This window comes from Rutilus rutilus (genome assembly GCF_951802725.1).
Source record: "Rutilus rutilus genome assembly, chromosome: 15".
Lineage (NCBI taxonomy): Eukaryota > Metazoa > Chordata > Actinopteri > Cypriniformes > Leuciscidae > Rutilus > Rutilus rutilus.
Window position 1 is genome coordinate 790,087 of NC_140220.1, and position 14,249 is coordinate 804,335.

Sequence of the window (14,249 nt, forward strand, 5' to 3'; positions counted from 1 at the left end):
ACACCGTTTTGCGGCTGTTTGACCACATTCAACCACATGAGCATCTACTCTATGAAAGCAATCTGGCCGAATGTGTTGGACTACCTCTAGAAGTGGGCAAAAATAGACAAGCTCAAAAAAAAAATAGCCCCTTTTTACACCTTCATTTACCACAGTCCACTTGTGATCCGATTTACAAAAATGCTTCTTAGTACCAGGTGTAAACAAGGCCTTGGACAGCTACCTAGTTGGGATACAACAGTTAAAGGATTAATGCTTAAATGAAAGCAGTCTACATTACTGGGACTAGCCTGAAATTAAAAATATATATATATATATTCAGTATCAACCAATCCTTTATCCCAATATGATTCTATACTTGCGTGACTGTAAAAAAAGCATTCCAAAAAGCCAACGAGTGACCTCAGAGGGGTTTGGGCATCAATATATGCAGTTATGCTAGTCCAGCCAAAAGTCGTATGTAAAGCCTCAAACAGACAGAAGCTAAATCCTTCATTTGATATGTGAAACATGAACAGGGGCCCAAGTTAACAACTAGAACTTGGCAAATAGTAAAGTTAGATGACTTAGGCAGAAACTTGGCTTGTTTAGTTCAAGTCAAGAATCTCAATGCACAAAAGAAAAAGGTTTAGTAGTGCAGAAGTCAAACTGAGAACAGTCACGAAACATCCAACTCCAGACAGAAATGAATACCAAAGAGAAACATGTTGAGTTTCATAAAGTTTATTAAAAGACTAAAATTCACTTGACCAGGTTAACTTGTCCACTAGACACCACAGTTTGCCCACTAGAGATGGTCTTGACGTGCACGTCTCTTCCTGTAAAAAGTGGTAGAAGCGTGAGGGGCATTTCAATAAATTCTCAGTTCCTGAAGTCAACTTACAGCAAGCACTCACTTTTCCTAGTGCAACTTTGCTCACAGGAGCCAGAGGAGGGATGGCACACCGCTGTACTACAGTGGATGAAGATCTAACAGAGGGGGAAAGGGTTAAGCCCTAGAATTCACTGTAAAAAGCACTAATATTAAGGGTTGAGGTAAGGCTGCAGAGCATACGGTTTCCTGCAGAGGAGCCAGCGATGCTGGATCTACAAACGCGAACATCTTCACAACAAAGCGCTTGTAGTGGGTCGGGAACTGAAGACCAGATGATCCAGCCACTGGAACCAATGCGGTCAGGTAACGATCATCCTGGTAAGGGCATCTGAAAGGCAAAGAGGCAGTCAGAAATGCCTTACAGCACACTAGATGGATAAAGACTGGCCTTACTCACCCATCAACCAGAAGATCCCATTGGGGTAGACTGAGTGGACTGGGGGTTGATGTCGCCCAGCAATGTCCCAGCATCAGGACAATGTTGGGGTCGGTCCTCTCCAAAATGTGCACCTCAACATACACAGGCTCCCGCAGGACTTTTGTAACTGGATAATCAGCATCACTGTAGTAGGACGTGTACGCCTCGTCCCCTGAGGAAGAATGCAGCGTTTAACTAGAAACTGGAGCTTTAGAAAGGCTTAAGGCATACTTGGGACAAACACTTACCTTCTGCACAGCCTTTGGTGACACATTGACCATTTGCCAGTCTAAGCTCCACCCTGAGGGGTCCAGGAGCAGCTACTGGTGGAGGTGGAGGAACGGTGTTGACCTCCACAACCAGAGCTTCCACAGAGGTACCAGAGTACCTACACTGGAAGAGAAGCCTGGACAACAAACAGTGAGCTTGTAGCATTTGTCAATGATTCTCATTTATGATAAAGCATACATCACTTACTCAAAATGGCTGTCCCTTGTAATGGAACCAAGTGGTCCGATACCCACTTCATATGAGGAGGTCATTCTGTTTTCATACACCACATATCCACTGTCCTCCTGCAAATAGTAACATTGTTGGCATCCAATCCATTCTTAGCCATGCAGAACAAAACCACAAGCAGATACTCGCCATCATGCTTGTGCCACATGCAGTGACAGGGAACTGGTATATAGCAAAGAAAGGTGTGGATCCCACAGGACTGCAAGCTGGATCACTTCCACCCAGGAGACGGACTGAATCCAGGCTCAATCGAGGCAGCGTAACATCTCTAGCCACCACTACCACAAACTGACCATCTCTTATACACTGGACAGTCACTGGAACGAGTTACAAGAGCAGGTTACTGCTGAGGATCAGTTTAACATGAATGCCTCCACATTGACTACACTCTTACCTGCCTTCCCATAGTAACACTGCTGTCCATTAAAGCAGCAGTTGATAGCAGCACACTCAGCACCACTGATACCAGGTGGTCCACATTGAATCTGCTCATAATCAGCTACAGTACATTTGTCAAGGGGCTCTGCCTGTGCCACTGGCTGCTTAGGCTGAAACTGCTGAGGAAACTGTTGACTAGCTTGCTGTTGAACTGACTGAGGAAACTGTTGACTAGCTTGCTGTTGAACTGACTGAGGAAACTGTTGACTAGCTTGCTGTTGAACTGACTGAGGAAACTGTTGACTAGCTTGCTGTTGAACTGACTGAGGAAACTGTTGACTAGCTTGCTGTTGAACTGACTGAGGAAACTGTTGAGGAAACTGTTGACTAGCTTGCTGTTGAACTGACTGAGGAAACTGTTGACTAGCTTGCTGTTGAACTGACTGAGGATAGTGTTGACTAGCTTGCTGTTGAACTGACTGAGGAAACTGTTGACTAGCTTGCTGTTGAACTGACTGAGGAAACTGTTGACTAGCTTGCTGTTGAACTGACTGAGGAAAGTGTTGACTAGCTTGCTGTTGAACTGGCTTTTGAACCTGCTGAAGAAAGTGTTGACTAGCTTGCTGTTGAACAGGCTTTTGAACCTGCTGAAGAAACTGTTGACTAGCTTGCTGTTGAAATGGCTTTTGAACCTGCTGAGGAAACCATTGACTAGATTGCTGTTGAACTGGCTTTTGAACCTGCTGAGGAAACCATTGACTAGATTGCTGTTGAGCTGGCTTTGGAACCTGCTGAAGAAACTGTTGACTAGCTTGCTGTTGAAATGGCTTTTGAACCTGCTGAGGAAACCATTGACTAGATTGCTGTTGAACTGGCTTTGGAACCTGCTGAGGAAACCATTGACTAGATTGCTGTTGAGCTGGCTTTGGAACCTGCTGAAGAAACTGTTGACTAGCTTGCTGTTGAACTGGCTTTGGAACCTGCTGAGGAAACCATTGACTAGATTGCTGTTGAACTGGCTTTTGAAACCACTGGTCAGTTTGCTTGAACATCAGAGCTTGAGGATTCTGGGGCAGATCACTCCACTTCGGAACAGCATGACTGAAAGCACAGAACCAAACACAAAGTGCCAGCGACTGAACAGCACACCAACTTCCTGCCATTCTTCAACAGCTAGTCACACTGGTGAGGTGCTGCCCTTTGGTCCTTTTGTACTCTACAGACTTTGGCTAATTAATGATAATCCCTCCCTCTTCATTAACAGTCATGATTCTCCAGACTTGCACGAGTGGGAGTTTATGCAACTAGGTGATTCTATTGTTTCTTAAAAGTACATTTTTCCCTTTTGAACATACATAAAACCACATTGAGCTGAATTCAGAATACTATTTCTGCCATTCTGAATTCATCCTTTTTTATATTAGATGTTTTAGCTATTCTGGATTGTTTTTTTTTCTTTGAAACACATCATAGTTTTCTCATGGCAACAGGCCTGTGTATTTTAAGAAAGTTTAAATAACACCTGCTAGTGCACTTCTTAAAGGGATACTTCAGCATTAAGCTTTGTATCAGTAGAAAACCTGTAGTATTTTGGAATTACCGTGCTTCCCTCCCTCATATCCCCCTGAGACGAGAGATTTATGTATTTTTTGTTAAGCTAGTTCCGCATGTTTTCAACCCGCCCATAGGGGGTGGGATCTCACGCACAGAATGTACAAATAGTGTCAGCCATCTTTTTTTGGAAGCTAAGCTAACAGGCTCTTGCTCTGTGGAGAAAGCTGAGTAGTAGGGTTTACCATCCACTTTTACCCGGACATGTCCGACCGTCGAGATCGTCCGGGATTCAGCTTTTGCTTACTACAGTCGCCATTCATTGTTTACATGCACACCTTTTGTTTCAATCTAACTGAATTCATTCCGATTGGTGAATCTGAATGTAGTGTTTACATGAACGCTAAACAAGTGTTCGGTAGATGTGCGTTTTAGCATTGCTAAGAAAATTCCCGCTCCTCCGTGAGAGATAGCCTACAAGACCGGTGCGTCTCACAGGTGTCGCTCATCAGTAATCACGCCACCGGCCTCGCGCCGTCCTCTCACGGCCCTCAGCCTCGTCCTGCTCGCCACAGTAAACATAATGAATGGCGACTGTAGAACGCAAAAGCCAAATCCCGGACATTTTGGGCGATCTCGAAATCCCGGGCAGACTCGTCACGGAGACTCACGATAAAACGGCGTCTTTTAAGTTTCGAGTCAACTAGTAGCCTAGCCTAGTTGTTTAACTGCGCTCTCTTACCGGTAGGCGTGGCTTGGGAGTGGCCTCGTAGGCCAGTGAAGCAAGTGCATTCTGGGAGTTGTCTTTCATCCACATGAGCCAAAAATACATTTTCTGGCTTTTCTCAGTCTAGAAGGCTCCAAATTTAAAAATAATTTCACATTTCTACTACATAAATGACCCATTTTAAATACAGATTCATCTTCCAGAGGTGAAGTATCCCTTTAAAATGTTTACGTACTAGGTCAGTAGGCGGTAGAGTACACCGTTTTGCGGCCGTTTGAACACATTCAACCACATGAGCATCTACTCTATGAAAGCAATCTGGCCGAATGTGTTGGACTACCTCTAGAAGTGGGCAAAAATAGACAAGCTCAAAAAAAAAGCCCCTTTTTACACCTTCATTTACCACAGTCCACTTGTGATCCGATTTACAAAAATGCTTCTTAGTACCAGGTGTAAACAAGGCCTTGGACAGCTACCTAGTTGGGATACAACAGTTAAAGGATTAATGCTTAAATGAAAGCAGTCTACATTACTGGGACTAGCCTGAAATTAAAAATATATATATATACAGTATCAACCAATCCTTTATCCCAATATGATTCTATACTTGCGTGACTGTAAAAAAAGCATTCCAAAAAGCCAACGAGTGACCTCAGAGGGGTTTGGGCATCAATATATGCAGTTATGCTAGTCCAGCCAAAAGTCGTATGTAAAGCCTCAAACAGACAGAAGCTAAATCCTTCATTTGATATGTGAAACATGAACAGGGGCCCAAGTTAACAACTAGAACTTGGCAAATAGTAAAGTTAGATGACTTAGGCAGAAACTTGGCTTGTTTAGTTCAAGTCAAGAATCTCAATGCACAAAAGAAAAAGGTTTAGTAGTGCAGAAGTCAAACTGAGAACAGTCACGAAACATCCAACTCCAGACAGAAATGAATACCAAAGAGAAACATGTTGAGTTTCATGAAGTTTATTAAAAGACTAAAATTCACTTGACCAGGTTAACTTGTCCACTAGACACCACAGTTTGCCCACTAGAGATGGTCTTGACGTGCACGTCTCTTCCTGTAAAAAGTGGTAGAAGCGTGAGGGGCATTTCAATAAATTCTCAGTTCCTGAAGTCAACTTACAGCAAGCACTCACTTTTCCTAGTGCAACTTTGCTCACAGGAGCCAGAGGAGGGATGGCACACCGCTGTACTACAGTGGATGAAGATCTAACAGAGGGGGAAAGGGTTAAGCCATAGAATTCACTGTAAAAAGCACTAATATTAAGGGTTGAGGTAAGGCTGCAGAGCATACGGTTTCCTGCAGAGGAGCCAGTGATGCTGGATCTACAAACGTGAACATCTTCACAACAAAGCGCTTGTAGTGGGTCGGGAACTGAAGACCAGATGATCCAGCCACTGGAACCAATGCGGTCAGGTAACGATCATCCTGGTAAGGGCATCTGAAAGGCAAAGAGGCAGTCAGAAATGCCTTACAGCACACTAGATGGATAAAGACTGGCCTTACTCACCCATCAACCAGAAGATCCCATTGGGGTAGACTGAGTGGACTGGGGGTTGATGTCGCCCAGCAATGTCCCAGCATCAGGACAATGTTGGGGTCGGTCCTCTCCAAAATGTGCACCTCAACATACACAGGCTCCCGCAGGACTTTTGTAACTGGATAATCAGCATCACTGTAGTAGGACGTGTACGCCTCGTCCCCTGAGGAAGAATGCAGCGTTTAACTAGAAACTGGAGCTTTAGAAAGGCTTAAGGCATACTTGGGACAAACACTTACCTTCTGCACAGCCTTTGGTGACACATTGACCATTTGCCAGTCTAAGCTCCACCCTGAGGGGTCCAGGAGCAGCTACTGGTGGAGGTGGAGGAACGGTGTTGACCTCCACAACCAGAGCTTCCACAGAGGTACCAGAGTACCTACACTGGAAGAGAAGCCTGGACGACAAACAGTGAGCTTGTAGCATTTGTCAATGATTCTCATTTATGATAAAGCATACATCACTTACTCAAAATGGCTGTCCCTTGTAATGGAACCAAGTGGTCCGATACCCACTTCATATGAGGAGGTCATTCTGTTTTCATACACCACATATCCACTGTCCTCCTGCAAATAGTAACATTGTTGGCATCCAATCCATTCTTAGCCATGCAGAACAAAACCACAAGCAGATACTCGCCATCATGCTTGTGCCACATGCAGTGACAGGGAACTGGTATATAGCAAAGAAAGGTGTGGATCCCACAGGACTGCAAGCTGGATCACTTCCACCCAGGAGACGGACTGAATCCAGGCTCAATCGAGGCAGCGTAACATCTCTAGCCACCACTACCACAAACTGACCATCTCTTATACACTGGACAGTCACTGGAACGAGTTACAAGAGCAGGTTACTGCTGAGGATCAGTTTAACATGAATGCCTCCACATTGACTCTACACTCTTACCTGCCTTCCCATAGTAACACTGCTGTCCATTAAAGCAGCAGTTGATAGCAGCACACTCAGCACCACTGATACCAGGTGGTCCACATTGAATCTGCTCATAATCAGCTACAGTACATTTGTCAAGGGGCTCTGCCTGTGCCACTGGCTGCTTAGGCTGAAACTGCTGAGGAAACTGTTGACTAGCTTGCTGTTGAACTGACTGAGGAAACTGTTGACTAGCTTGCTGTTGAACTGACTGAGGAAACTGTTGACTAGCTTGCTGTTGAACTGGCTTTTGAACCTGCTGAAGAAACTGTTGACTAGCTTGCTGTTGAACCTCCTGAAGAAACTGTTGACTAGCTTGCTGTTGAACTGACTGAGGAAACTGTTGACTAGCTTGCTGTTGAACTGGCTTTTGAACCTGCTGAGGAAACCATTGACTAGATTGCTGTTGAACTGGCTTTTGAACCTCCTGAAGAAACTGTTGACTAGCTTGCTGTTGAACTGGCTTTTGAACCTGCTGAAGAAACTGTTGACTAGCTTGCTGTTGAACTGGCTTTTGAACCTGCTGAGGAAACCATTGACTAGAGTGCTGTTGAACTGACTTTTGAACCTCCTGAAGAAACTGTTGACTAGCTTGCTGTTGAACTGACTGAGGAAACTGTTGACTAGCTTGCTGTTGAACTGGCTTTTGAACCTGCTGAGGAAACCATTGACTAGCTTGCTGTTGAACCTGCTGAAGAAACTGTTGACTAGCTTGCTGTTGAACTGGCTTTTGAACCTGCTGAGGAAACCATTGACTAGCTTGCTGTTGAACTGGCTTTTGAACCTGCTGAGGAAACTGCTGACTAGCTTGCTGTTGAACTGGCTTTGGAACCTGCTGAGGAAACCATTGACTAGAATGCTGTTGAACTGGCTTTTGAACCTGCTGAGGAAACCATTGACTAGATTGCTGTTGAACTGGCTTTTGAAACCACTGGTCAGTTTGCTGGAACGTCAGAGCTTGAGGATTCTGGGGCAGATCACTCCACTTCGGAACAGCATGACTGAAAGCACAGAACCAAACACAAAGTGCCAGAGACTGAACAGCACACCAACTTCCTGCCATTGTTCAACAGCTAGTCACACTGCTGAGGTGCTGCCCTTTGGTCCTTTTGTACTCTACAGACTTTGGCTAATTAATGATAATCCCTCCCTCTTCATTAACAGTCATGATTCTCCAGACTTGCACGAGTGGGAGTTTATGCAACTAGGTGATTCTATTGTTTCTTAAAAGTAAATTTTTCCCTTTTGAACATACATAAAACCACATTGAGCTGAATTCAGAATACTATTTCTGCCATTTTGAATTCAGTTTTTTTTATATTAGATGTTTTAGCTATTCTGGATTGTTTTTTTTCTTTGAAACACATCATAGTTTTCTCATGGCAACAGGCCTGTGTATTTTAAGAAAGTTTAAATAACACCTGCTAGTGCACTTCTTAAAGGTATACTTCAGCATTTAGCATTAAGCTTTGTATCAGTAGAAAACCTGTAGTATTTTGGAATTACCGTGCTTCCCTCCCTCATATCCCCCTGAGACGAGAGATTTATGTATTTTTTGTTAAGCTAGTTCCGCATGTTTTCAACCCGCCCATAGGGGGTGGGATCTCACTCACAGAATGTACAAATAGTGTCAGCCATCTTTTTTTGGAAGCTAAGCTAACAGGCTCTTGCTCTGTGGAGAAAGCTGAGTAGTAGGGTTTACCATCCTCTTTTACCCGGACATGTCCGACCGTCGAGATCGTCCAAAATGTCCGGGATTCAGCTTTTGCTTACTACAGTCGCCATTCATTGTTTACATGCACACCTTTTGTTTCAATCTAACTGAATTCATTCCAATTGGTGAATCTGAATGTAGTGTTTACATGAACGCTAAACAAGTGTTCGGTAGATGTGCGTTTTAGCATTGCTAAGAAAATTCCCGCTCCTCCGTGAGAGATAGCCTACAAGACCGGTGCGTCTCACAGGTGTCGCTCATCAGTAATCACGCCACCGGCCTCTCACGGCCCTCAGCCTCGTCCTGCTCGCCACAGTAAACATAATGAATGGCGACTGTAGAACGCAAAAGCCAAATCCCGGACATTTTGGGCGATCTCGAAATCCCGGGCAGACTCGTCACGGAGACTCACGATAAAACAGCGTCTTTTAAGTTTCGAGTCAACTAGTAGCCTAGCCTAGTTGTTTAACTGCGCTCTTACCGGTAGGCGTGGCTTGGGAGTGGCCTCGTAGGGCAGCAAAGCAAGTGCATTCTGGGAGTTGTCTTTCATCCACATGAGCCAAAAATACATTTTCTGGCTTTTCTCAGTCTAGAAGGCTCCAAATTTAAAAATAATTTCACTCTACTACATAAATGACCCATTTTAAATACAGATTCATCTTCCAGAGGTGAAGTATCCCTTTAAAATGTTTACGTACTAGGTCAGTAGGCGGTAGAGTACACCGTTTTGCGGCTGTTTGACCACATTCAACCACATGAGCATCTACTCTATGAAAGCAATCTGGCCGAATGTGTTGGACTACCTCTAGAAGTGGGCAAAAATAGACAAGCTCAAAAAAAAAATAGCCCCTTTTTACACCTTCATTTACCACAGTCCACTTGTGATCCGATTTACAAAAATGCTTCTTAGTACCAGGTGTAAACAAGGCCTTGGACAGCTACCTAGTTGGGATACAACAGTTAAAGGATTAATGCTTAAATGAAAGCAGTCTACATTACTGGGACTAGCCTGAAATTAAAAATATATATATATATATTCAGTATCAACCAATCCTTTATCCCAATATGATTCTATACTTGCGTGACTGTAAAAAAAGCATTCCAAAAAGCCAACGAGTGACCTCAGAGGGGTTTGGGCATCAATATATGCAGTTATGCTAGTCCAGCCAAAAGTCGTATGTAAAGCCTCAAACAGACAGAAGCTAAATCCTTCATTTGATATGTGAAACATGAACAGGGGCCCAAGTTAACAACTAGAACTTGGCAAATAGTAAAGTTAGATGACTTAGGCAGAAACTTGGCTTGTTTAGTTCAAGTCAAGAATCTCAATGCACAAAAGAAAAAGGTTTAGTAGTGCAGAAGTCAAACTGAGAACAGTCACGAAACATCCAACTCCAGACAGAAATGAATACCAAAGAGAAACATGTTGAGTTTCATAAAGTTTATTAAAAGACTAAAATTCACTTGACCAGGTTAACTTGTCCACTAGACACCACAGTTTGCCCACTAGAGATGGTCTTGACGTGCACGTCTCTTCCTGTAAAAAGTGGTAGAAGCGTGAGGGGCATTTCAATAAATTCTCAGTTCCTGAAGTCAACTTACAGCAAGCACTCACTTTTCCTAGTGCAACTTTGCTCACAGGAGCCAGAGGAGGGATGGCACACCGCTGTACTACAGTGGATGAAGATCTAACAGAGGGGGAAAGGGTTAAGCCCTAGAATTCACTGTAAAAAGCACTAATATTAAGGGTTGAGGTAAGGCTGCAGAGCATACGGTTTCCTGCAGAGGAGCCAGCGATGCTGGATCTACAAACGCGAACATCTTCACAACAAAGCGCTTGTAGTGGGTCGGGAACTGAAGACCAGATGATCCAGCCACTGGAACCAATGCGGTCAGGTAACGATCATCCTGGTAAGGGCATCTGAAAGGCAAAGAGGCAGTCAGAAATGCCTTACAGCACACTAGATGGATAAAGACTGGCCTTACTCACCCATCAACCAGAAGATCCCATTGGGGTAGACTGAGTGGACTGGGGGTTGATGTCGCCCAGCAATGTCCCAGCATCAGGACAATGTTGGGGTCGGTCCTCTCCAAAATGTGCACCTCAACATACACAGGCTCCCGCAGGACTTTTGTAACTGGATAATCAGCATCACTGTAGTAGGACGTGTACGCCTCGTCCCCTGAGGAAGAATGCAGCGTTTAACTAGAAACTGGAGCTTTAGAAAGGCTTAAGGCATACTTGGGACAAACACTTACCTTCTGCACAGCCTTTGGTGACACATTGACCATTTGCCAGTCTAAGCTCCACCCTGAGGGGTCCAGGAGCAGCTACTGGTGGAGGTGGAGGAACGGTGTTGACCTCCACAACCAGAGCTTCCACAGAGGTACCAGAGTACCTACACTGGAAGAGAAGCCTGGACAACAAACAGTGAGCTTGTAGCATTTGTCAATGATTCTCATTTATGATAAAGCATACATCACTTACTCAAAATGGCTGTCCCTTGTAATGGAACCAAGTGGTCCGATACCCACTTCATATGAGGAGGTCATTCTGTTTTCATACACCACATATCCACTGTCCTCCTGCAAATAGTAACATTGTTGGCATCCAATCCATTCTTAGCCATGCAGAACAAAACCACAAGCAGATACTCGCCATCATGCTTGTGCCACATGCAGTGACAGGGAACTGGTATATAGCAAAGAAAGGTGTGGATCCCACAGGACTGCAAGCTGGATCACTTCCACCCAGGAGACGGACTGAATCCAGGCTCAATCGAGGCAGCGTAACATCTCTAGCCACCACTACCACAAACTGACCATCTCTTATACACTGGACAGTCACTGGAACGAGTTACAAGAGCAGGTTACTGCTGAGGATCAGTTTAACATGAATGCCTCCACATTGACTACACTCTTACCTGCCTTCCCATAGTAACACTGCTGTCCATTAAAGCAGCAGTTGATAGCAGCACACTCAGCACCACTGATACCAGGTGGTCCACATTGAATCTGCTCATAATCAGCTACAGTACATTTGTCAAGGGGCTCTGCCTGTGCCACTGGCTGCTTAGGCTGAAACTGCTGAGGAAACTGTTGACTAGCTTGCTGTTGAACTGACTGAGGAAACTGTTGACTAGCTTGCTGTTGAACTGACTGAGGAAACTGTTGACTAGCTTGCTGTTGAACTGACTGAGGAAACTGTTGACTAGCTTGCTGTTGAACTGACTGAGGAAACTGTTGACTAGCTTGCTGTTGAACTGACTGAGGAAACTGTTGAGGAAACTGTTGACTAGCTTGCTGTTGAACTGACTGAGGAAACTGTTGACTAGCTTGCTGTTGAACTGACTGAGGATAGTGTTGACTAGCTTGCTGTTGAACTGACTGAGGAAACTGTTGACTAGCTTGCTGTTGAACTGACTGAGGAAACTGTTGACTAGCTTGCTGTTGAACTGACTGAGGAAAGTGTTGACTAGCTTGCTGTTGAACTGGCTTTTGAACCTGCTGAAGAAAGTGTTGACTAGCTTGCTGTTGAACAGGCTTTTGAACCTGCTGAAGAAACTGTTGACTAGCTTGCTGTTGAAATGGCTTTTGAACCTGCTGAGGAAACCATTGACTAGATTGCTGTTGAACTGGCTTTTGAACCTGCTGAGGAAACCATTGACTAGATTGCTGTTGAGCTGGCTTTGGAACCTGCTGAAGAAACTGTTGACTAGCTTGCTGTTGAAATGGCTTTTGAACCTGCTGAGGAAACCATTGACTAGATTGCTGTTGAACTGGCTTTGGAACCTGCTGAGGAAACCATTGACTAGATTGCTGTTGAGCTGGCTTTGGAACCTGCTGAAGAAACTGTTGACTAGCTTGCTGTTGAACTGGCTTTGGAACCTGCTGAGGAAACCATTGACTAGATTGCTGTTGAACTGGCTTTTGAAACCACTGGTCAGTTTGCTTGAACATCAGAGCTTGAGGATTCTGGGGCAGATCACTCCACTTCGGAACAGCATGACTGAAAGCACAGAACCAAACACAAAGTGCCAGCGACTGAACAGCACACCAACTTCCTGCCATTCTTCAACAGCTAGTCACACTGGTGAGGTGCTGCCCTTTGGTCCTTTTGTACTCTACAGACTTTGGCTAATTAATGATAATCCCTCCCTCTTCATTAACAGTCATGATTCTCCAGACTTGCACGAGTGGGAGTTTATGCAACTAGGTGATTCTATTGTTTCTTAAAAGTACATTTTTCCCTTTTGAACATACATAAAACCACATTGAGCTGAATTCAGAATACTATTTCTGCCATTCTGAATTCATCCTTTTTTATATTAGATGTTTTAGCTATTCTGGATTGTTTTTTTTTCTTTGAAACACATCATAGTTTTCTCATGGCAACAGGCCTGTGTATTTTAAGAAAGTTTAAATAACACCTGCTAGTGCACTTCTTAAAGGGATACTTCAGCATTAAGCTTTGTATCAGTAGAAAACCTGTAGTATTTTGGAATTACCGTGCTTCCCTCCCTCATATCCCCCTGAGACGAGAGATTTATGTATTTTTTGTTAAGCTAGTTCCGCATGTTTTCAACCCGCCCATAGGGGGTGGGATCTCACGCACAGAATGTACAAATAGTGTCAGCCATCTTTTTTTGGAAGCTAAGCTAACAGGCTCTTGCTCTGTGGAGAAAGCTGAGTAGTAGGGTTTACCATCCACTTTTACCCGGACATGTCCGACCGTCGAGATCGTCCGGGATTCAGCTTTTGCTTACTACAGTCGCCATTCATTGTTTACATGCACACCTTTTGTTTCAATCTAACTGAATTCATTCCGATTGGTGAATCTGAATGTAGTGTTTACATGAACGCTAAACAAGTGTTCGGTAGATGTGCGTTTTAGCATTGCTAAGAAAATTTCCCCCCCTCCGTGAGAGATAGCCTACAAGACCGGTGCGTCTCACAGGTGTCGCTCATCAGTAATCACGCCACCGGCCTCGCGCCGTCCTCTCACGGCCCTCAGCCTCGTCCTGCTCGCCACAGTAAACATAATGAATGGCGACTGTAGAACGCAAAAGCCAAATCCCGGACATTTTGGGCGATCTCGAAATCCCGGGCAGACTCGTCACGGAGACTCACGATAAAACGGCGTCTTTTAAGTTTCGAGTCAACTAGTAGCCTAGCCTAGTTGTTTAACTGCGCTCTCTTACCGGTAGGCGTGGCTTGGGAGTGGCCTCGTAGGCCAGTGAAGCAAGTGCATTCTGGGAGTTGTCTTTCATCCACATGAGCCAAAAATACATTTTCTGGCTTTTCTCAGTCTAGAAGGCTCCAAATTTAAAAATAATTTCACATTTCTACTACATAAATGACCCATTTTAAATACAGATTCATCTTCCAGAGGTGAAGTATCCCTTTAAAATGTTTACGTACTAGGTCAGTAGGCGGTAGAGTACACCGTTTTGCGGCCGTTTGAACACATTCAACCACATGAGCATCTACTCTATGAAAGCAATCTGGCCGAATGTGTTGGACTACCTCTAGAAGTGGGCAAAAATAGACAAGCTCAAAAAAAAAGCCCCTTTTTACACCTTCATTTA

The 14,249-nt window shown here is 44.3% G+C and overlaps 3 protein-coding genes across 17 annotated transcripts; all 3 read right to left on the reverse strand.

Annotated features, from left to right (window-relative positions):
* Window positions 1-707: 707 nt before the first annotated feature.
* LOC311305121 (zona pellucida sperm-binding protein 4-like) lies at window positions 708-3,445 on the reverse strand. 3 transcript variants are annotated; one of them, XM_084432621.1, is made up of 9 exons: window positions 3,122-3,397; window positions 2,206-2,929; window positions 1,941-2,128; window positions 1,770-1,867; window positions 1,541-1,698; window positions 1,272-1,464; window positions 1,055-1,202; window positions 897-969; window positions 708-818 (listed from the first exon to the last, which is right to left on the reverse strand). In XM_084432621.1, exons 1-9 carry the CDS (start codon window positions 3,350-3,352, stop codon window positions 742-744), a joined length of 1,890 nt encoding a protein of 629 aa, XP_084288747.1. In that variant the 5' UTR covers window positions 3,353-3,397; the 3' UTR covers window positions 708-741. The 3 variants fall into 3 exon arrangements, with proteins under 3 accessions (XP_084288747.1, XP_084288748.1, XP_084288746.1); XM_084432622.1 differs by having other exon boundaries at window positions 2,206-3,004; window positions 3,054-3,373; XM_084432620.1 differs by having other exon boundaries at window positions 2,206-3,445.
* A 1,978-nt stretch (window positions 3,446-5,423) lies between these two features.
* LOC311305122 (zona pellucida sperm-binding protein 4-like) lies at window positions 5,424-8,055 on the reverse strand. 12 transcript variants are annotated; one of them, XM_084432628.1, is made up of 9 exons: window positions 7,516-8,053; window positions 6,924-7,467; window positions 6,657-6,844; window positions 6,486-6,583; window positions 6,257-6,414; window positions 5,988-6,180; window positions 5,771-5,918; window positions 5,613-5,685; window positions 5,424-5,534 (listed from the first exon to the last, which is right to left on the reverse strand). In XM_084432628.1, exons 1-9 carry the CDS (start codon window positions 8,008-8,010, stop codon window positions 5,458-5,460), a joined length of 1,974 nt encoding a protein of 657 aa, XP_084288754.1. In that variant the 5' UTR covers window positions 8,011-8,053; the 3' UTR covers window positions 5,424-5,457. The 12 variants fall into 12 exon arrangements, with proteins under 12 accessions (XP_084288754.1, XP_084288752.1, XP_084288759.1 ...); XM_084432626.1 differs by having other exon boundaries at window positions 6,924-7,203; window positions 7,636-8,031; XM_084432633.1 differs by having other exon boundaries at window positions 6,924-7,419; window positions 7,636-8,031.
* Window positions 8,056-10,087: 2,032 nt separating this feature from the next.
* LOC311305125 (zona pellucida sperm-binding protein 4-like) lies at window positions 10,088-12,825 on the reverse strand. 2 transcript variants are annotated; one of them, XM_084432644.1, is made up of 9 exons: window positions 12,434-12,753; window positions 11,586-12,384; window positions 11,321-11,508; window positions 11,150-11,247; window positions 10,921-11,078; window positions 10,652-10,844; window positions 10,435-10,582; window positions 10,277-10,349; window positions 10,088-10,198 (listed from the first exon to the last, which is right to left on the reverse strand). In XM_084432644.1, exons 1-9 carry the CDS (start codon window positions 12,467-12,469, stop codon window positions 10,122-10,124), a joined length of 1,770 nt encoding a protein of 589 aa, XP_084288770.1. In that variant the 5' UTR covers window positions 12,470-12,753; the 3' UTR covers window positions 10,088-10,121. The 2 variants fall into 2 exon arrangements, with proteins under 2 accessions (XP_084288770.1, XP_084288769.1); XM_084432643.1 differs by having other exon boundaries at window positions 11,586-12,825.
* Between the last annotated feature and the right edge of the window lie 1,424 nt (window positions 12,826-14,249).

Bases quoted from the DNA above. Each gene is read 5' to 3' on its own strand.
- LOC311305122 (XM_084432623.1), bottom strand. From the start codon at position 8,010: ATGGCAGGAAGTTGGTGTGCTGTTCAGTCTCTGGCACTTTGTGTTTGG. The intron at 6,845-6,923 runs GTAAGAGTGTAG...AACTCGTTCCAG, and splicing joins GTGTTACTATGGGAAGGCAG to TGACTGTCCAGTGTATAAGA. The intron at 5,535-5,612 runs GTGAGTGCTTGC...CACTTTTTACAG, and splicing joins GCAAAGTTGCACTAGGAAAA to GAAGAGACGTGCACGTCAAG.
- LOC311305125 (XM_084432643.1), bottom strand. From the start codon at position 12,732: ATGGCAGGAAGTTGGTGTGCTGTTCAGTCGCTGGCACTTTGTGTTTGG. The intron at 11,248-11,320 runs GCGAGTATCTGC...TACTATTTGCAG, and splicing joins CATGTGGCACAAGCATGATG to GAGGACAGTGGATATGTGGT. The intron at 10,583-10,651 runs GTGAGTAAGGCC...TTTGCCTTTCAG, and splicing joins TGGGATCTTCTGGTTGATGG to ATGCCCTTACCAGGATGATC.
- LOC311305121 (XM_084432620.1), bottom strand. From the start codon at position 3,352: ATGGCAGGAAGTTGGTGTGCTGTTCAGTCGCTGGCACTTTGTGTTTGG. The intron at 1,868-1,940 runs GCGAGTATCTGC...TACTATTTGCAG, and splicing joins CATGTGGCACAAGCATGATG to GAGGACAGTGGATATGTGGT. The intron at 1,465-1,540 runs GTAAGTGTTTGT...ATTCTTCCTCAG, and splicing joins CACCAAAGGCTGTGCAGAAG to GGGACGAGGCGTACACGTCC.